Here is a 22,888-nt window from a genome sequence, read left to right as displayed (position 1 = left end):
GTGGCAGTGCATCCAAGACAAGTCGCCATGTAATAAAGAATTCTGAGTTGTTCAAGTAGCTTTTGACCTGGCACCCACTCCATTGTAAGCGAACTTCCTCCTCTGACATATGTAGCCGCTCCAGCAAATCTTTTGCAGTCCTCACCACTAAGCTCCAATATAGTTTCTTTCTATACTGAGTAAAGTCACTGGACCCAGCAATGCCCTAAGGGCGGCCCAGCATTCAGTGAAAAATGGCGTCTCCCCACCTGGTCTCTGATGACCTTTCATGGAGTGATTAGGCATGAATCAAGGAAAGGAGCGCTCGACCGCAGGAACCCATGGAGAATTTTTGAGTAATGTATGACTTAGGAAAAGTAACCTTTCGGCTTGTGGATGACACTCCAGGCATCCCCAAGCTTTCCTTGCTAATACTTTGTGTACAGACTTGTCTATGGACAAACAACTTTCCTCTCTTCCAAAGAAGCAAAAGAGGAGCTACTTGAAAGCCTTAAGGCAGCACACAGGCAGAGGAAGTACAGACATGTGGTAAAGGATCAACAGAAAGACGTAAGTGGCACATGGACAATTTCCTCTGAATCCAAGTCCCCACAGACGATTTAACCTTGGCCTGTACCTCCGACAAATTCTTTTTCAGCTGGAGACCCGGTCTGAACCAAACTTTGAGAATATGAGTCAGGCCATCTGAAATCGTCTGGGAGTGTAAGAACCCCCAACCAGGTTTCCAACTGCAGGCCAACAAACTTGCTATAGTTGACAATGTCCCCTGTGATGTTTTCATTCTCCACAAGCGCCTAAGTCACCACTTTGATGTTATTATGGCTCGACATGCACATGATGATATCATTGGCAGAGCAATGCCATACAGGACTGGTCTCGCTGCCTCTTCCCTTAATTTACAAAAGAAGGGCTCCAATGTCAGGACATAAAGCAGTGGTAACAGCGGAAAACTCTGACGCACCGACTGAGAGAACCCAAATGACTTTGAGAGCTTACCATTTACCTGCACCACTACCATTAGTCTGCGATACAGAATAGAAACCCACTTGCAGAAATTCAGACCAAACAGCGGTCTCTATAACAGATTCAAAGAACCCATGGTTGAAAGCTTTGGACTGATCTAAATTGATCAGCACAGATTCTGTGTCTTCTTCTATCACCTCTAAGATCGTGCACACCAAGTGCAAGTTCTTTTGAATCGATCTCCCTTTCACAGCATAATTCTGAACTAGTTCAATCAAGTCGCCAATAACAACCTGCAGTTGGTTTGCAAGAACTCATGCCAAAATTTTCAACTCTGTGTTTAGCAGAGTGATAAGCCTATAGTCATCATAGTCCTCCCCACAATGCAGATCTCTTCAGTAATGTGACCGCTTTTTTAGTAGCCTGCCGCGAGATGGATCCCTGAACAAACCAGTGGTTAAACACATCCTTCAGAAGAGGAACAAACATGGGCCATAGCCTCAAATACATCTTGTAGAGCAGATAATCAAGTCCTGGAAATTTGTTCTAGCCAACCTGCTTCAACGCAGTAATGATCTCAGGTTCCGTAACCATCCCATCACAACTAGCTGCTTAAACTGTAGTAAAGTGGGACAAGCAAGCCAAACTCCTAGCCATGGAGTCTGGGTAGTTGGGTAAAGTGCTCCTCCAAATGCTCGCGAAACCCCTTCCAAGCCAAGTGATTGAGGTCCCTCTTAACTAAGGCTATCTCTAGGGGATCTCCCCAGCCACTGCCCGGGTCAGCCTATTTTCTACATGCTTTTTGTGTCTGAGCCCTAGTTACAGTAAGGCATATGCTATATTGGCCATTAAAGCATCTATTTTGGGGCTTAAGGTTAACCCACTAGCTCCCAATAACCCCCCCCCCCATCAGCTCCTGCTGAATTAGTGATGTTAGCTGTTTCTAGAAGTCGGCCATTTCCAGTAAGGAGGCATTCAACTTCCAGTACCCAGCCAATCTAGGCCTATTGCTTAACTTCAATTATCAATTTATGGTCTGAATGATCCAGCTAGTGGAATGTGAGACAAGATAGAAAATCTATGTCGTCCCTTCTAACATTCTGCCCAAGTAATTACTCGGACAAAAGGCCACACTAGTATGCCACGTCCACATCTCTCTCCCTGTGTGATCAAGACAAAACCTGTTGACCAGATCGCATGAGGCCATCAGGTCAGACAGACTGCTTTCATACCTATCCTCCGCGACCTTATCTATCTTGGGCTCTAGGATAGCATTCCAGTCCCCTATTAACACTACTCACTCCAAACCCAAGAGAAACACTTCTACACACCAAAAAAAGAAAACTCTCATTAGCGATATTGGGTATGTAAACTGTAATAATCTAGAACCTACCACTTTTAACGGCAACATCAACCATGACCAGCCTTCCCTGAGCATCCGCATGAACTACATTTACCATCGCAGATAGGGTGAAACTAATTAGCAAAGATACCACATGACTACGAAGATTGCCATATGCTGAGTAGACCTCAAAGTCGTCCGTCAGCACATTGCAATCCTCATACAAAATGAAGTGAGTCTCCTGGAGAGCAGCTATGTCTACCTCAAGGGCCACGAGATCCCTCAGCACGTGAGCAGCCTTGCTTCATAATTTCATGTCCCTTGTATTTAAACTAGCTAGGTTAAGATTCATAAATCCCTACCTAATAATATTCTTTGCACATGGAACTGAAGTCCTTGGGGATGAGGATGTCAAAGGTTTGACTAAAACCGCCTGGTCAGACATAACCCATCCATCCCTTGATAGGCCTCTGATGTCTAAGGGGAAGGTTAATTTCAACATTCTGTAAAATTAAGGGTTGAACGTAAATGGGGACCCTCCCTTCACATCTGCTTGTTATATTGTTTAGTGATGGGTGCTCCATGCCTTTAAGTTTCAAGCCAAGAAATTCCAGCATTCGTCATAGCACTTTTGCCCTTCCTCCCCTATTTACTTTCACAAAGGTGATTATCCTAAGGGCATCTTCAAAGTTCCTTGGGTTTTAAGTTTCTTTTCTCTGTACTCAAAACCCTCCAGGCTCTTTAGGTATCTTTTCTGATGCTGATTGAGATTACTTGCTGAGCCAGAATGGAAACTTCCTAGTTTTTTCCTGTCTAGGAGTCATGAGGAGGAGGATATTTCTTCCGCTACTTTTCCTGCTACTTTGTCTGCTGGAGCCTCTTCCAACTCCTCCATCGAGATGGTGAGAGAGTTAAATAGTTCTCCCCTTTCAGACTCTAGCTGTAATATGGGGAGCCTCTTGTCTCCTCCCCATTTTTGAGACAACCTTGCTCCACGTTGTGGCTTCCTTCTCTACCTTATTCTCTTTTTCTTTCACTTCTTCTTTTCTTGTCGGTATTTGTTTGGTTGCCTTCTCTGCAACTTTTTGGGAGCATGTTTTCGCCATGTGCCTGAGTTTCTGGAAATGCCAGCAATGTGGTCTTCAGTCCTCCACCAACATTGACCCTGACCCTCACAATTTAGTTGCACTGATATCTTATAGAAGCCTTTTCTGTCTAACCTAGCAACCTACAGTCTCCAGTTATTATGTTTCTAGGGCCTCTGACTGACTTAATCTCATTTACTTCCTCATATTGGGACATTATTGCCCCAATATGTTCTTCACTAACAAAGCAGGGGACTCCCAGGACTGTGATGTTTGTTCATCTTTTAGATAGGTACTCTGGCTTCATGCAGATGTTTTTCCACATGAGATCCCCCTTTGCCAGTTTTTCAACTTCATCCTTATTTGGCAGAAGGAGATCCCACATTGTAAAGTTGCACCTAACTATGTACAGCGCCGGTATTTTGTTTTTCAGGACTTTTATGAATTCCTTACATTTTCCAACTGAAGTAAGAAATGACACCTATTTTTCGTGAATCCTCTCCATTGTTCCTGGGATGATGTTTATCGCAATCCCTTCCGTATATTTTTCATATTTAGTCTTCAAGAGATCCTTGTAATAACTTGGAGAATTTTGTTCTTGCAGGCATCAGCTGGTTGCAGGTCTTGCTTCTAGTATTTGTAACCATTAAAAATAAAACAAAATAAAAAGTAAAACAAAATATCAATATATTAATATCCATATTCGCTTCGACTGTTATCATCCTGACATACCCTTAAAAGGAAAGTGAAATATTCTAAATGGCTAATCATAATTAACAAAATTAATAAAAAAAATGGTTTCGCTGGTAAGGCAAACACATTCTGATTATATATTAATACGTCAAAATAAGTAAAAATATGTAGCACTTTTGTTGTTTCGGGACAATTCAAACCCTCGCATTTAAGGTGAAAACATTATCTGCTTATGTCATGTTGTCGCTTCAATCATTAATATCCTGACATCTCTTAAAAGGAAAGTGGAGTATTCCATCAAAATGGAAAACAAAAAAATTTGGTGTCGCTGATTTAAAAAAAATTTCTTCAACTATTTATTTAATGCCCTGGAAAAATCACTTTTGATTTATTATAAAAATTCCCGCAATAACGACCTCCAGTGCAACTGTCACAACTGCCACAACCACCACCCCCATCTCTACTGCAATTGCTACCACCACCGACATCACTGCCACACCACCACCACCGTCTCTATCTTCACTGCAACTGCCACCACTATCACCACTGTAACTAGCACCAATGCCACGATAACTACCACCACCACCACGACTACTGCTTACATCTCCACCACAAGTGCCACCACCATTGCCTGCCACCACCATCACTGCCATAGCCACCGCCACCACTTCCACTGCAACTGCCACCATCACTAGTCACCCCCACCACCGCCGCTACCACAATGGCCACCACCACCACCACCATTCCCACCACTGCTACCACAACACTCACCATCACCACTGCAACTGCCACTAATACCACCACTGCCACCACTGTCAACACTCTCACCACCCTGCCACCACCAGATAACCATGATAATTTGCGTCTTCAACTAGAATTTAAAAAATTAGAAATACAAAAAGAAATAGAATTAGAAAAAAATAGAGTTGGAAAAACGAAGATTACAACTAGAAAATACAAACCAAAATGCAAATAACTTACTTTTTCGATGTAGGAAGAAACATTAAATTAGTATCTTCATTTAATGAAAAAAGAGTAGAGAAATATTTCCCTCTTTTTGAGAAAATAGCAACAAATTTAGGATGGCCCTATGAAATATGAATAACACATTTGTAATCTGTTTTAACTGGAAGAGCAGCTGATATATATATATATATATATATATATATATATATATGCTGCACTTGATATAGAATATGTCGCAGATTATGACAAAATGAAAAATGCTATATTGAATGCATGTGAATTAATACCAGGGGAGTACAGGTTAAAATTCAGAAAATATTTTAAAAATTGAAAATCATACTTTTATAGAATTTGCAAGAGGGAAAACAGATCTTTTCAAAAGATGGCTTAGGGCAAAAAAAGTAAAAAATGATTACCATAAATTACATGAACTTATTTTAATGTGTTTATAAAGAAACCCAAATATAGTGAGACGATAAAGAAATAGAAACTATTAACGATGCTGCTATGATCGCGAATATCCAAAACACTAGGAAAGAGTTATGAAAAGACTAAACTGACTGATAACCATTCAGGTTTTTATTCAAATAAGAAATGCATGTTTACATTCCACCCAAACAACTAATCTCATAAAAATTATTTAAAAAGAAAAAGAAAGACACATATCTGTAGCATCCACTACACATGGCCGAAACAAATCTTGTGCAGACATTTTCATAGCAATCACCGTTTCAACGCCCACATATACCAGAACACGCAAAGACAACATCGTAATTTGCCCATCCACACACATGCAATAAAGAACCTATGTTGTATTTCACGCACAGTGATACAACAGACAGACTGGAATGTTCTAGAACTCGCCTATATAAGATTTGGCCCGCAAAATCAAATTCGTTTTCTCTTCAGATTTCAACAGTCTGATTTGTATCTAAGTGACTCCGTCTTTGTGGGACGTTAAATCACCTAATATGACTTTCTGCACATTATGTATCTTTAATTCTCAACATGGAAAGTTACCATATTGAACGAGAATTATTCCTTCTTTTCAACAGTGCTATTTTGAACTGCTGTTTTCACATGTGACGAACACGCACACAAGTAAGACGTTTACAAAGCTTATGACTTTCTTTTCCCTCCAGAAAATAACCATGTGTCTCCCTCTGTTCATGAAAATCAGTAAACTTTATGCTTTTTCCATGAGATACTTATTAACAAAGACTGTATAATGAACACTCGTTGTAAAAAACCTTAACATTGGAATGATTTAAATTACTGTTTCTTAGATTATGTATCAAATTTTAAAGAAATATTATACAATATTTCAAAATAGCACAAGAAAATTTAACAAATACTTAAATTAAAATAAGATTTACATCTGATATGACTAGTAAACATCGAAGTTTTGAAGTGGGAGATAAAGTCTTAGTAGTTTTAGCAATTCCGAGTAATTCTTTACTGGCAAGATATTTTGGACTATACGAAATAGGAAAGAAAATTAATGGGGTAAATTATATCATACGAAAGAAAATTAATGGGGTAAATTATATCATACGCATTATATATATAAATTATATACGCATTCCAGATCGGAGAAAGAAAAACAGAATTTGCCACATTAATATGCCAAGAGTTTTATCTGAACCCTCGTATACCAAGTTCTGGGATAAAAATTTCGAAATCTATATTTCAAAACTTTTAATTTGAGGTGGGGAGTGTCATGAAAGCACAGTGCTCCTGTTAAAATATGAATAAATTTTCTACATAAATAATAATATAAAATATAAAATAAATATAAAAATAAACATATATAAACATAAATAATAATATAAAATTAATATTATAACATAATATAAAATATATTATATTAAAGCAAATATGTATAATAGATAATAATAATAATATGAACCTTTTACTATTAAAATGCATTACATTACAGTTAGAAACAAAGATTCTGGAGAGATTTAAAAATAGAACAGAAACGTGTTCTTTTTCCTTTTTTTTTCTTTTTTTTTTTGAGGGCTCAAGAAAGTTCCAAAGTTGATAGGAATGATATAACTAAAATGAAGCTAGTCTCAACATTAACAAATATTTTAGACACTAATGAAAATAAAACTCATTTAGACAATGAATAAACATGCGATTACTAGTTGGAAATTCTGTATTATTCCACATGACTATAAATAGACGCTAATAGCATCATAACTTCAGTTATTAAATCGGCTCTGAGAAAGAACGCTAAGTTGGGGCGACTTTTCAACTATTTATGACTCTGGCCAATTTCCTGGGATAAAATCCGGTCGTAAGGAATTTCCTTAAAACAACCTTATTGCAAACTCTCTCACAAAAGAAACGGTGACTTGGTAAATATTGATTTTTTTATCTTATATTCTAACCAAAGTAAAAATATATTATACTAGCAAAAGTACTCGTCGTTGACTGGGTTCAAAAACAGCCTACAGAAAATGGACTCTGATTTATGAAAGTTATGAAAAGGAAGGGTTGTAAAGAGATAGCTTCGAATTTGAGGGTATCAAAACCAAAGCAAAATATGATGAAAGTAAAAATAAAATAGATAAACCCCATAATTTATTATACCATACCTGTTCACACTGAGACACTTATCACAATATTCTGTGGATCTATATTAAAAAAAACCTTGTTAAACTTTGTGACATATTTCCATTCTATGGAGATCAGGCGCGAACGAACACCCCATAATTTTATTATACCATATTTCTTCAAACTGAAACATATTTATCAAAGTATACTTACCCAGATAGATATGAAAAGTCTTTATTAAAGTGTGTGCCTATTTTCATTATATGGCGGCCAGGCGCGAACGCTGTCCCCACAATTTTATTATACCATCCCTAAAACATACTTATCAAAGTATTCTTATGTACATCTATATCAAAAACACTTGTAAACGTTTTTTTTTTTTTTTTTTATTTCCATACTTTGTGGACCAGGCGCGTACGCAGACTCCACAATTTTAATGAATCATCATTATGCCAGATCAAACATACCCATTCCTGTGTCTCGATACATCTTCTATCATTATATGTGATCAGTTTTCTATAATAGTCAGCCATATAGGAGCCTATTCGTGACCAGAAACACACACAGACATTCAGCTTTATATTATAGTTTTTCTTAAACTCTATTATTATTATATTATTATTATTATATATTATTATTATTATATTATTATTATAATTATTATTCTGCAACAAAAACTAGTAACAAAGAACTTGAATTATCTCCCTTACACATTTTTTTGTAAACATTTGTTTCCATTTGTTTATCTGTTCAATAAATTCACTACTTCTCTCTTAAACGCCATCTTTTAGTTTTTTTGTTTTTTTTTCAATATATGTTGTGTCTACCCTTAGGCATTTATTTTGCACATAACACACACACACACACACACACACATACACATTATATATATATATATATATATATATATATATATATATATATATATATATATATATATATATATATATACATGAACAGTAAAATTTCAAATTAATTTGGGAATATCTAACGTAGGGCGGCCCCTTAGTGTAAATGTGTTATTGTGGTGACTGAGACGATTCTAGCTAAAAGTATATATATTTTTATTATTTAGACCAAGGATGACCAATGACACCTATTTTCCTCACACTTTAATGGTATTGTACTTAATTTAATTTTTAAATGTAAATTTTAAAATATTTTTGCAAAGAAATAGCGCAAAGTGTAGTATCTGTTCTGATGGTCCACTTAGTCTTATCTGTCATCGATCTGTCAAGGAGAAATTCTTCTTGACAATTTTCATTTTTGTTCCACTCCAGAGTGTTTCATTTTGGAGAGCTGGAATTTTCCCTACATTAAAAATCGAACTTGTATCTAACTTTGCCCTCGCGGGGAGGCAAATAAATAGGAGCATTAGAAAGTTATTAACGATATTTGAACAGAACTGTAATAACACGATTATTTCACAGTTTTGAACCGGAAACAAGACAGATTTGTCAGCTTATAAAAATTGCATTCACAAAGTGAACCAGCAAAAGATGTTTGAGAGTTTTAATATAATGTTTAAATGAATGATGCCTAAATACATACGAATACTATTGTTTCATATGGACGAATAAATCCTAGTGTTTGGTTTGATCAAATGTCTGAGTTTTTGTTTTTTATCTTAATTTGCAGCTTCCTCAGTTATGTTCGGAATTAAAAGAACGACAAAAATGTGAGAATATTTCAGATGTCTACCTGTCGTCTTCTCCAACACTTCCGGCTTTCAGGTAAGTGATTTGCTGGTCAAATTATCTAATCAAAACGGTGTTCCAACAGACTCACTAAAAATTAAAACTTAAATAGGTTCTATCAGCAATTATCAATTACCTTCTATGACATGCTCTATTTGAAATCTCTATCTTTATAAAGTAATATATATTATATGTACAAATAATTGAAAAGTTTGAAAGTAATGGATATAATAGTCTAGGTAATGTAGATAACGATATCCTACGGATACGTCAGGATAAGGAAGACGATATAATTAAAAAAAATGCGAGTAATTTACCCATATGGGTTGAATATTAAAGTTAAAAAAAGTAACTTACAAGATTCTGAAATTATAGGTAGATTATATCCAGCTTTGCCTCGCTACGGTATTAGAGATAGAACTCATGTTAATAGAAATAATAGAGAATCAGTTATTTCATGCGAGGATTTTTTAGTAAAATTAAAGATATCATTATTAATAAAATTTATGAGTCGTTCAATTATATAAGAAAATTGCTTAATCAAACAAAAAAGAAAGTTTTGAAGGAAATATCATCTAAAATATCATTACAACCGGATACGATATATAAGAAGGACTATTTTATTCAATGGTATGACTATATTCTGGATATAATCGACACTAAATTATATAAGCCACCAGTGAACGATATAAAAAAGAAACCTAAAAATGTGTGTGTAGTTTTGTATGAAAATAAAGGTTTTGATGATGTAAATTTACCTAAAATATTTAATAAACAAAAAACTATACAATTACTACCAAATGAGTTACAGACAAAAGATCAAAAACCAATAGTTACATATAAACTAGGGCCAATAATACGCAATAAGATTTTTAATTATAAGAAAACGGTAGAACATATAAATATAAATGATAATAATATAAATATTCCAGAATGTGAATGTAATTCCTCTCCTTTCTGTAATAATGAGATAAAACATGTAATTACAGGAGATTTAAAAATAGTAAATAATCCTAAATTAAGAAAACTACTTAGTAAGGGTCCAAATTATAGAGAACCCAAATGCCTAAATTACACTAAATGCGTTAAAGAAGTAACTAAAGCACTATAATGTTTTATTATGTCTATGGTAAATAAATATAAATTAGCACAGTCTACGTTTGATGCATGGAAAATAGTATAATTGAATGCGAAAATAAAAAGGTTAACCATATAAAACAATTTAAACACCCTAGAAAAACCAATCCTCTTTTAAAAAATTCAGAAATACGAGAGGAACTTAAAATACCTCAAGAAAAGTTTGTAATAGTTCCGATTGATAAAGCGGCAAACAATATAGCTTTTATATGTAAAAAATATTATATACAACGTTTATTGATAGAAGTAGGACTTATAGGAAACGTTTCGGAGACTTATAAAGTAAGTAATAGTAATTTAGATAGCATTATTTTGAATAATAGTATTATTAGTGAAAAAGTAGGATTAAAGTTAGAAGAGAAACACAAAAATCTTCCATGTATGTATTGAATACCTAAAATGCATAAAAATCCAGTTGGTGCTAGATTTATTGTAGGTTCAAAGACGTGCATCACGAAACCTTTAAGTAAAGCTATATCTAAAATATTTAAATTAATTATAAATCAAATAAATAATTTTCACCTGAAAAGTAAATTCTATAGTAATATAAATCTATTTTGGGTAGTAAATAATTCCCAACCAGTGAAAGAAAAACTAGATAAAATAAATTCCAGAATAAAAGCAAAATCTATAGCTACTTATGATTTTAGTACGCTATATACTAAAATTCCGCACGAAAAACTTATAAAAGAATTAAATGATACTGTAGATTTGGCTTTTGAAGGTGGAAAAGGTAAATATATAGACTTTTCAAACTCTAAAGCTTTCTGGTGTAAAAATAAAAATATCAAAACTAGTGTTTCTAAAGGTATTTTAAAAATACTTGTAAGTCATCTTATTAAAGAATGTTATTTTCAAATAGGAAATAAAATATTGCTCCAAACGATAGGTATCCCAATGGGATTGGATCCTGCACCATTTTGGGCAAATTTGTATTTACATAGACTCGAGTATATATATATATATATATATATATATATATATATATATATATATATATATATATATATATATATATGTCATCACTATTAAAAACAGATATATCTAAAACATATAACTTTCATGGATGTAGGAGATTTATAGATGACCTTATATGTATAAACGATAATGATGAATTCGAAAAAAATAAACATCTTATATATCCAAACGAATTAAAATTGAATTGTGAACATAGAGGACAACAGGCTACATTTATGGATTTAGATATAAAAATTGAGGATGGGATTTTTCTTTATAAAATATTTGATAAAAGAAACGCTTTCCCCTTTAAAATAGTATGTATGCCCCATAAAGATAGCACCTGCCCTGTTTTTTTTTTATGGAACCATTATGTCAGAGTTTTTGAGAATAGCTCGCGTTACTTTAAAACTAACAGACTTTATACCACCAGTTTCTAGTTTAGTAATAAGGATGATAAAACAAGGTGGGGATAAAAATAAAATATTAAAACAGTTAAATAAAGCATTTGTTCGTTATCCTGATGCTTTTGAATCGTTTAAGATAAACCAGACTATATTAATAAAGGAAATCCAAAACTATATTAGCAATGTATAAAATGTATTTATAATTACATATAATAAATTTATAAAATGTATATATGTAAAAATATTTTTAACCTTTATATATCTAATTTTAAATAAGAATGTAAATATACTAAATACTAATCATAGTGGGGGTGATAAGTAGTTAAATGGATTCATCCTAATCTTATAAATACAAGACTGATAAATTAAAAAATTAAAAAATGTATCCATTTTAAATGTGGAAATTGATGAATCGCACAGGTAAGAAATTCATTTTTATAGTATGAAAAGGTTAGTAATTGCAATTAAGAATAGAAAACTGGATCAAATGTTTGAAACATGTCTTCTTCCTAAGATTAAGGGTGGTGGTGTTTGATCAACACTGCTGGGGAGCCATGATGTAATATACCGTTTTGTTTTTAAATCCCCGAAACAGTGTTTCATGGTAAACAACTGATGATCCCTTGAAAAATAAATTATTGGTATTATATTCGAGAGCGAGTTGATGCAGTGATTGCAGGTGATTAAATGACTTACTGACTAGATGGTTTTCTAACGAATGATAAAAAATATTTTTTTGTATAGTTTTAAAGGTTAAAAACTTCCAAGACTATATATATATATATATATATATATATATATATATATATATACTAACCGATCATTATGAATTGTAGAACATAATTGCCAGGGATAAGGATGGGTAATGTGGGATAAGTTTAGTTTAATTTTGTTTTGGAAAATAGAGGTGGAAATCTATCATAAAAAATTCAGATACCTCCGATTTTTGTGAAATTTTAACAATTTTATAAATTGTTAAATATTGCCCTAATTTCAGTTTTTTTTTAAATTATTTTAAAGTGTTTTATAAGTGTTTTATAACAGGAGCATAACAGGAGCATAATCTGAAATATTTGAAAATTCAAATATTTCAGATTTGCATTAAATTTGATCTGCTGGGATTAGACATCAATTAAACAAGATTCCCTGAATTTCAGTTTCTTCTATTAAGCTTAATTCTTAAATTTTACACAAATATAGTTTATAAAAATACTCTAAATTTGTAAAAAAAAAAAATAGTGTTGTCTTTTCTTTTACTGACAAACAAGGCATCGCTAAATGGGGTCATTTTCTGAATGTGAAGAGTTTGTGCAATGCTTTGTGTTATCTGTCTTGGATGAGAATGCTAAATATGGGGGATAGGATACATTGGGGACTAGCCAGAAGGATAAACAATATGTATTGCCAGCTTTCGGGGCTCTCTATTTCCCTTTTCATGATCATCGTATCTTATAAAAATAAATAAAAATTTAAAACGAAAATATTGTCGTCTATTTTAAGTAACCAAAGTAAGGAGGAGAAAGAAACGTTTTGTTGAATTAATGCATTTTTATCAAATATAAAAATACGTGTAAATATTTAAATCTATTCAACTTTTTTCTTTCAAAATTCATTTATAATATACATTTTCTCGAAATAGGACTACACTTTTATTTGGAAGAAAAAATCTAGAGAAAAAATGAACAACATTTCATCAAAATTTCATGTATTCAAACAATATATTTAATTCTTGTATAATTGTTTGTTTGTTTTTTCTTTTGCCTGTTTTGATAAAATGTTATCTAACTGGTTAAATTATTTTCTTCATCTCCTCAAACTCTTTTTACTACAAACGCTATACATTATCTATCATCTGACTTACATCTTTCTTTCAACATCCAGATTCAAAGCAATAGAGGCGACGCTTACTTTCAATTTTTCAGAATGTCAAAAGTCTTTTTAAAATCGTTACATATTTATTTCGAAATGGAATAAATATTTATTTTTATCTACTTCTTTGTGCTATTATATGCGTAAATGCAGTAAAAACACTATGCAAACAAAAAAAGGTTTTCATTATTTGTTTCTAATTTCTTTTGTTACTCCTTCACTTTCATTAGCAGAGGTTGAGGTGAGAAGCTTCCCGAAATCTGCGTTTGTATGCATCCAACCTTGCTTGATAAACAAAGAAAACGGTCACCAGATTTCAATCACAAAAGTATTTAGTTTTCTTTCACTGCAAGAACTTTGACACCAGGGTCGGAATGTGGAATTGAGAAGTCAGTGCCCACGAGGAAGAGTACTTTGGCCTGCAAAAAATGGCTGGGCAGTTACAGTCGGTAGTCTTCAATAAAAGTGCCTTAGGCGATTAGCAATAAACTAACCCCTTCTCAAAGAAAGAAGGTAAAGCCTGGGAGGATGGACATCCTAGAACTGCACAGAACAAGCATTACACCACAATCAAAGGGACCAGGTCATTGCAGGAATGCTCTAATCTCTGTTGATTTGGGGGGCTAAGGATAAAAATTCCTAGTCGGTTTTCAGTTGCAAAAAAACTTTTTCCCTACAATTCAAATTACCTTTATTTAACGTTTTCATCAACACAAACTATTATATTGAAAGGACATTGGTTTGGCCGGTAGGTATGTTATATGGCAGGGTTGAAAAATCTTTGAATTTTGACTTTTGCCTTGATTTTTTATATCAATCGCTCCAGGCAAAGCTTGAAACTACTTGACGTAAAGAAAAATACTACTTTCAGATAAAAAAAAAATCAGCCAACGATAAGTGTGAGTTGGAATAGATACAGAGTTAGAAAACAGACGTTCTTTTCCCTTTATCAGAAATATTGTTTATGGAATGTAAGGAGTAAACGACAAAAACAAGGAAAATGAGAATTATGAAGCTGACATAAACAAATTTGCGGTTCACTTACTACTCTCCATATTTGCACCAGACTCAGCTTTTACTTTTTACAAATGAAAAAGAAATTGACCTTAAAAATTCAGCACCCGTAAAATATAGTTTTGCCATTCATTGTGTTGAGAAAGTTAATTAGGAATTACAGTATCTGGAAAAGATTTGGAGAAAAGATTTTGAATTTGATTCTCTAGGCCATTATTTACTAGTTTCTCCAAAAAATGCACTCTGGATTGGATCAAAACTAAAATTTATCCCAATTTAGTAGGACTTCCCATCACCAACTGAAGATAGAACAAATGAAGTGTCTTACCAAACCACCCAAACAAGTGGATATTTTTTAACTTGATGGAGACTTGTACTCTCTGAGTACGTTATTAATACCCAATCGGTTGGTAACAACAAAACAAATACAACACAGATTTAAAAAAAAAAAAAAGAAGAAATATCGTGGTTATCTGGCGTTGCCCAGGATCACGAATAACAAAATAGAAATGTTAAAAAAATATGTGCAACGTCTTTCTTTTAAAACTTCTCTGTTTCTCCACCCCCATCTCCCTCTGTCTCTTTTTCTTTCTGCTCCATCTCCTCCCCCTTATCTACCTCTCTATCCTACTCTCTTCTCTCTCTCTCTCTTCTTAACTCCCATGCTCTCTCCTATCTCCCCATCTCACCATAACCCCCCCTCTCCCTCTATCATCTCCTTTCTCTTCATATGGCAACTAGAAAAAAAAATTGATAAACTACTACATAATAATAATATTTAAAAATTTTTCTAAATGTCCCTGTACGTACACATCCTGCAGACTAAACTCACAACTCTGAGAAATTTTTCTCTGAGAAAAAACTTTTTATCCGGCACCATCTTATTTGCACGTGAGTAACGAGATTTCATGTTACTTTCTGAGACATGCTAGTATATAATCAGGTGCAATCACCATTTTCCTAACCAGAATTTACATGTTAGACAAACTAATCCAGAGATTTTAGGTAAACCCCTCCTCACTTTTATTACTTGCTACAAATGATAACAAGGCATTGAGAAACTTGAATGCCTACAAGACACGATCCTCGAGTGTCTAAGGTCTCTCTATACAGTAGTTTGTCACAATAATCTGGCATGAGGATATATTTCCCTTCAAATAAATACTGATTAACTAGTCAAGATCACTTAGTATTCGTGGCCCAAATACAATCTCCTCGTTATGGCTAATCCACACAAGGAATGGTGCACCTTCTCCAGGTGATGTTACCTGGAGACTATATGAATTCTTGTCCTGCAATCTAGTAAGACCAAGGGAGCACAAGGAAGACATACTATACTATACTATAATTTATTTAAATGGTCAAATTGGACAGAGGAAAACTGTGTTCATAACTTCTTTACTAACTCAATGTTTGAGATGTAAAGAAGAACTTTAATATTCGAATATTTATGTATCTTATATAGAGATCAAGTGTTAGCCCCTTGATTTTTGAGAACTTTGACTAAAGTAAAGAGAGAAACCTGCAGTTGTCTAAATTTGTACTTTCTCTAAACCGTGAAAACTGAGTCTAGTGCAATTTGACTTGTGTATTTATGTAAATTCTTTGCAGTTCTTCTGTAACATTCAAGAAAATGAATACAACTAAACAATCAAAAGGTTTAAAAGAAGTCAGAGATCTTTACCATCCTCGAGGAATAATGGTTCACACAGGACGTCATCAAGTAAGTAAAATTATTTGTATTTGATGCATGATCTACTAGCTGTATATTAGTTGACAATGAAATATTTTCAAAGTTAAGTGTAGATACAAATTGACAGTTGCAATGGGTTATCTGCTATGATAGATGAGGGATGATCAGTAAAATAGATAAGAGGAGTAAATATTTGATAAGTTAATTTCACAATGTAATGCACCAGATATTTGATGAGTTAATTTCACAATGTAACGCACCAGATATTTGATGAGTTAATTTCACAATGTAACGCACCAGATATTTGATGAGTTAATTTCACAATGTAATGCACCAGATATTTGATGAGTTAATTTCACAATGTAATGCACCAGATATTTGATAAGTTAATTTCACAATGTAATGCACCAGATATTTGATAAGTTAATTTCACAATGTAATGCACCAGATATTTGATAAGTTAATTTCACAATGTAACGCACCAGATATTTGATGAGTTAATTTCACAATGTAACGCACCAGATATTTGATGAGTTAATTTCACAATGTAACGCACCAGATATTTGATGAGTTAATTTCACAATGTAACGCACCAGATATTTGATGAGTTAATTTCACAATGTAACGCACCAGATATTTGATGAGTTAATTTCACAATGTAACGCACCAGATATTTGATGAGTTAATTTCACAATGTAATGCACCAGATATTTGATGAGTTAATTTCACAATGTAACGCACCAGATATTTGATGAGTTAATTTCACAATGTAACGCACCAGATATTTGATAAGTTAATTTCACAATGTAATGCACCAGATATTTGATAAGTTAATTTCACAATGTAATGCACCAGATATTTGATGAGTTAATTTCACAATGTAATGCACCAGATATTTGATGAGTTAATTTCACAATGTAATGCACCAGATATTTGATAAGTTAATTTCACAATGTAATGCACCAGATATTTGATAAGTTAATTTCACAATGTAATGCACCAGATATTTGATGAGTTAATTTCACAATGTAACGCACCAGATATTTGATAAGTTAATTTCACAATGTAATGCACCAGATATTTGATGAGTTAATTTCACAATGTAATGCACCAGATATTTGATGAGTTAATTTCACAATGTAACGCACCAGATATTTGATAAGTTAATTTCACAATGTAATGCACCAGATATTTGATGAGTTAATTTCACAATGTAATGCACCAGATATTTGATAAGTTAATTTCACAATGTAATGCACCAGATATTTGATGAGTTAATTTCACAATGTAACGCACCAGATATTTGATGAGTTAATTTCACAATGTAATGCACCAGATATTTGATAAGTTAATTTCACAATGTAATGCACCAGATATTTGATGAGTTAATTTCACAATGTAACGCACCAGATATTTGATAAGTTAATTTCACAATGTAATGCACCAGATATTTGATGAGTTAATTTCACAATGTAATGCACCAGATATTTGATGAGTTAATTTCACAATGTAAAGCACCAGATATTTGATAAGTTAATTTCACAATGTAACGCACCAGATATTTGATGAGTTAATTTCACAATGTAACGCACCAGATATTTGATAAGTTAATTTCACAATGTAATGCACCAGATATTTGATGAGTTAATTTCACAATGTAATGCACCAGATATTTGATGAGTTAATTTCACAATGTAACGCACCAGATATTTGATAAGTTAATTTCACAATGTAATGCACCAGATATTTGATGAGTTAATTTCACAATGTAACGCACCAGATATTTGGGCTTAAATTCGTTGTTGTCAGGATTTTGGTGAAGCACATGGGAGGTATAGTTATCCCTCTTTATGTTTTAATGGATGACAACGGGTAAGATAACAAGATCTACAGTTTTAATATTTATCCAGTAAAGTATGAAAATGTATTTATGGCTACACAGTGGCTTCCACATTGCATCCTTGTGGGCTAAGTGTGGGGATGAAACGTGGACACATATAGTAGCTTAACTGCCATAGATATATTTTCATATTTTACTGCTAAGCTCTAAAAGAAGTACCATCCTCGGGAAATCCTCCTTTGATGATGATACTTTATTATCCGAAATTAATTAAAAAGACTATTGACTAATTTTTTAATAAAATATTTGCATTTTAGCATGGCTTTAAAACAGGTTGTTTGTTCATTTAAAATCTTATATTTAAGAAGATATATAATTTTTCAGTATGACAAAATTGATTTTATCAAAAGTAAAAATAACTATTTTTACACCAAATTTGGAGCACTAGTGAAGTAAATACTGAAAATTATATGCACAATATATTATATCACCTTATAATATATGTGTATGTACATGAAATAATAAGATTATATATATATATATATATATATATATATATATATATATATATATATATATAGTTATCTACTGACACATGTTTCATCGTCGCAGCAATTCATCAGTATGCTTACCCTAGTGAAATTCGAAACTGAGATTCCTGAATTCTGGTGCTCAACAATGCTATGAGTATTTTGTGAGTTACTTAGACAGAACGCATCTGTCAGCAACAAAAAACGATAAAGCGATCTGGTTAACAGAATACACATTTATTAATAGTTCATCAAAGCAAAACTATAACAAAACGTTCAGAATACATACAAAGTAGATTGCACACAAAATTAATACATTAGTCAATGCGCACCATTGTAATAAGATAAGTAAAGCATAAAGTAGACATTAGTAAGTGTTCGTCTATAAAGACTGAGTCCAAACACGCAACTAATCAGCAAATGGAAGGTAGAATATTGTCTGACTTTCGAACCTCATATATATGATACAGGATTTAGGGAGTCCCTTGATTCTTTCTCCAAGGTACAAAATTGTGGTCCCAAATTTCATTTTCCCCAAAAGAGATAACTAGTATTATTTCCTAAAAAGTTATGCAAACATTGAAGATGATTTCTGTTGTGGAGATGCCCACAAATTAACATAGGTGGGTGAGTGAGATATATAAAGGTATCAATCACCAATACCGGGGGAGTTCTGCAACAACCGCCAAATAGGCAAGACGCCTATGTTGCCTCCAGTAAGACATGCAACACGCCACCTGCCGGAATATCTCCAACTGAAGTATATCTGAAGACATGTTAATATGTATATAACTTTTCTGCCTAATATATTATTGTTATACCTTTACTTTCCGTGTTCTTGTTAATTGTTTGTGCAGACACAACAGTGGCGATGGGAATTCGAAAAAGGCTTACACAGGATAAAATTCACTATTAAATACAACAGTCGCGACGGGAATTCGAAAAAAGACTTACGCAGGATAAAATCCACTATTAAACACAACAGTGGTGTCGAGAATTCGAAAAAAGACTTATGCAGGATAAAATCTCCAACTGAAGTATATCTGAAGACATGTAAATATGTATATAACTTTTCTGCCTAATATATTATTGTTATACCTTTACTTTCCGTGTTCTTGTTAATTATTTGTGCAAACACAACAGCGGCGATGGGAATTCGAAAAAAGACTCACGCAGGATAAAATTCACTATTAAACACAACAGTGGCGATGGGAATTCAAAAAAAGACTTACGCGGGAAAATCCACTACTAAACTCAACAGTGGTGTACGAAAAATACTTACTCGAGAAAGATTGAAAAAAAAAAAAAACGTACTCAAACAAAAAGAAAATGTACTGTTGAAGACAACAGTAACGCCGAGGACTTTGAAAAAGATTTACTCGGGAATTCACTGTTAGACACAGCAGCAGTATTCGAAAAATAATTTACACGGAAAGTTATCACTGTCAAAAAAAAACAAAAGAAACAAAAAAAATAAACGAAAGTAACTACAAAATTGTCGAATGAAGATTTACTTGGGAATTCACTGTTAGACACAGCAACAGAATTCGAAAAATAATTAACGCGGAAAGTTATCACTGTCGAACAAAAAACAAAAAAAAATCAAACGAAAGTAACTACAAAATTGTCGAACAAGATATTCGAACACTGGATACTTGAAAGCAAAATACCAATAACCATTTCAAAGTGACTACGAAAGTCAAAGAAAAAAAAAAAGTGTTTTCGCTAGTACACCGTGAACTAATTTATGCAAATTGTCTTGAAGGAGAAAAGTGATATTTTTTTTCAGCTGTACCAAGAAAGGATTTTTTTTTTTTTAAAGAATTCTTGTACGTAATAAAAACTTAACGGAATAAGAGAAAAAAATAAAATACATTTTTTTTCATCCCTCAATAGAAAAAAGGGAAAAAGAAAGGTTCAACACAAAAATAATATCTCAATAGAATTTGGTTGACACAAAAAAAGAAGAAAAAAAAGCGAACCTAAAAACGGTTGTTCGTAGTTATTGTAAAAAGTGAATTAGTAAAATAGACTGATTTTTCTAATCTTTGAAAAAAAAAAAAAAGAAGATGGAGTAATTTGCTAAAATAATGACACAGTTCATGCAGAATCAGCAGATCCTACAAAAAGAACAGCAAGCGCTACATGCAGAAAGAGACAAAAGACAAAATGAATGACTCATAAAATGCCTAGAAATCAGGAAGAAAGGTTTGCGCAGATGCAACTTGAACAGAAAGAACTGTTAGAAAGATTAACAGCTAATTCCATACAAGAAAGTAATACAACCTTCTCCAACACAACAATTGTTAACAGCATAGATGTGTTCACATACCTACCAGAAGAGGATAAAACTTTTGATGCATACTTCAAGATGTATGAAGATATTTTCGAAACAGACTGCGAAAACTGGCCAAATGGAAAGAAAGTTTATTACTTCGAAAGCTTGGTACCAGTGAACATTGAAAATTTGTTGATTTCATATTGCCAAGGAGAACGAATCTGTTAGATTTCGCTGAGACCGTAAAGCTTCTTAAGGAGTTATTCGGACTGAACATGTCTTTTTTCCACAAGAGATGGTCATGTATGAATCTTAAGAAAACTAATGAGCAGGACTACCTGACATACGCGTCAGTAGTAAACAGAAACTGCGACAACTTCAAATTATCGGAACTCACGGTGAACGATTTCAAATGTTTAATCCTTGCACAGGGTCTAGTATCCACAAAAAATTCAGAGATCCGAAGACACGTTCTCTCAAAATTAGAGACAGAACAAGGCCTGACATTGCAGAAATTAGCAGAAGATTGCCAAAGGGCAGTATCACTAAAAAAAGATTCCAGCGATATAGAAGAAGCAGGAGTGGCGTACATTAGGAAGATTAAAAAAGCTGTCAGAAACTCAGGACAAAGAAATTTTGAGACTAGTCAAAATTCAAAAAAATACTCAAATTATAAATACTCAAATTATAATAACTACAGAAAACAAAATTACGATAATAGTCAATATAATAACTACAGAAAACGAAATTAGGATAATAATCAAAGGAATTATAAAAATACAGTATCAGGTAATAATTGCAGAAGATGTCATGAAAACATTTTGAAAAGGAATGTCCTTACAAAAATATCAGGTGCTACAATTGTGATAAAGTTGGACATAAGAGTGTTTGCTGCAGAACAAAAAATAGAGTACACCAAATGAGAACAAACGACAAAGGGAAAAATAATTTACGAAAATATGTATCAGTAAATATTTTCGACAAACAAGTGAAATTTCAGCTTGACTCTGGATCGGATTTGTCATTAATAAACGTCAACACTTGGAAAAAGCTGGGTAAACCGACTCTTCAAAAGTCAAGTAATGGTGCACGAACAGTGACAGGAGACGAAGTAAAATTCGAAGGAGAGGTCACCATTAATTTAAATGGCATGACGAAGAAATTGAAAATCTTTGTAATTAAAGAAAGCGAGAACTTATTAGGAAGTGACTGGATTGAAAAATTCAATCTTTGGGATAAACCAATGAATGCTTTTTGTAGAAAAATAACCAGTTGCACCCCAACATCAGAAAATATTAAAATCGATCTAAAAAAGAAATTCCCAGAAATATTTACTACTGGACTGGGAAGATGCAATAAATTTAAGGCTTCGTCGAGCTAAAAAAGGATGCAACACCTGTGTTTAAGAAAAACCGGAACATACCGTTCGCCGGTTTAGACAAAATAAATAGCGAGCTAGATAGACTCGAAAAAACAGTCATCTTATCGAAAATCGAAACTAGTGTCTGAGCAGCCCCTATGGTGTACATAAAAAAAAGTCGGAACAAATTCGAGTTTGTGCAGACTTTTCTATGGGCCTAAACGATGATGACCACCAGTACCCTTTACCAAGCCCTGAGGAGATATTTGCCAGACTAAATGGTGGTCAACTTTGTTCAAAAATAGATTTTGCCTATTTACAAATTCCGATGGAAAAAGAATGCTCAAAGATATTATGCATTAACACGCACAAAGGGTTGTTCAAATACAACCGTCTACCTTTCGGGATCAAAGTCATGCCGGCGATTTTCCAACAAGCAATACGGATTCAAGGTGAAAGAAAACAAATGCGAATTTTGTTTAGACAAAATCAAAT

General features: G+C 33.3%; 1 protein-coding gene across 7 annotated transcripts in view; it reads left to right on the top strand.

Annotated features, from left to right (window-relative positions):
* LOC145247907 (uncharacterized) overlaps positions 1–22,888 on the top strand; it is a 151,029-nt gene that overhangs the window by 31,150 nt on the left and 96,991 nt on the right. For all 7 annotated transcript variants that reach the window (XM_080109536.1, XM_080109535.1, XM_080109534.1 and 4 more), the window contains exons 2-3: positions 9,250–9,344; positions 16,304–16,415. In XM_080109536.1, the coding sequence (XP_079965662.1) occupies positions 9,250–9,344; positions 16,304–16,415 (207 nt within the window). The remainder of the gene's footprint in view (positions 1–9,249; positions 9,345–16,303; positions 16,416–22,888) is intronic.

Source organism: Euprymna scolopes, chromosome 26, assembly GCF_053919585.1.
Source record: "Euprymna scolopes isolate OS-2025 chromosome 26, ASM5391958v1, whole genome shotgun sequence".
In the NCBI taxonomy this organism is placed as follows: Eukaryota; Metazoa; Mollusca; class Cephalopoda; order Sepiida; family Sepiolidae; genus Euprymna; species Euprymna scolopes.
This window is presented reverse-complemented; position numbering and strand designations above follow the sequence as displayed.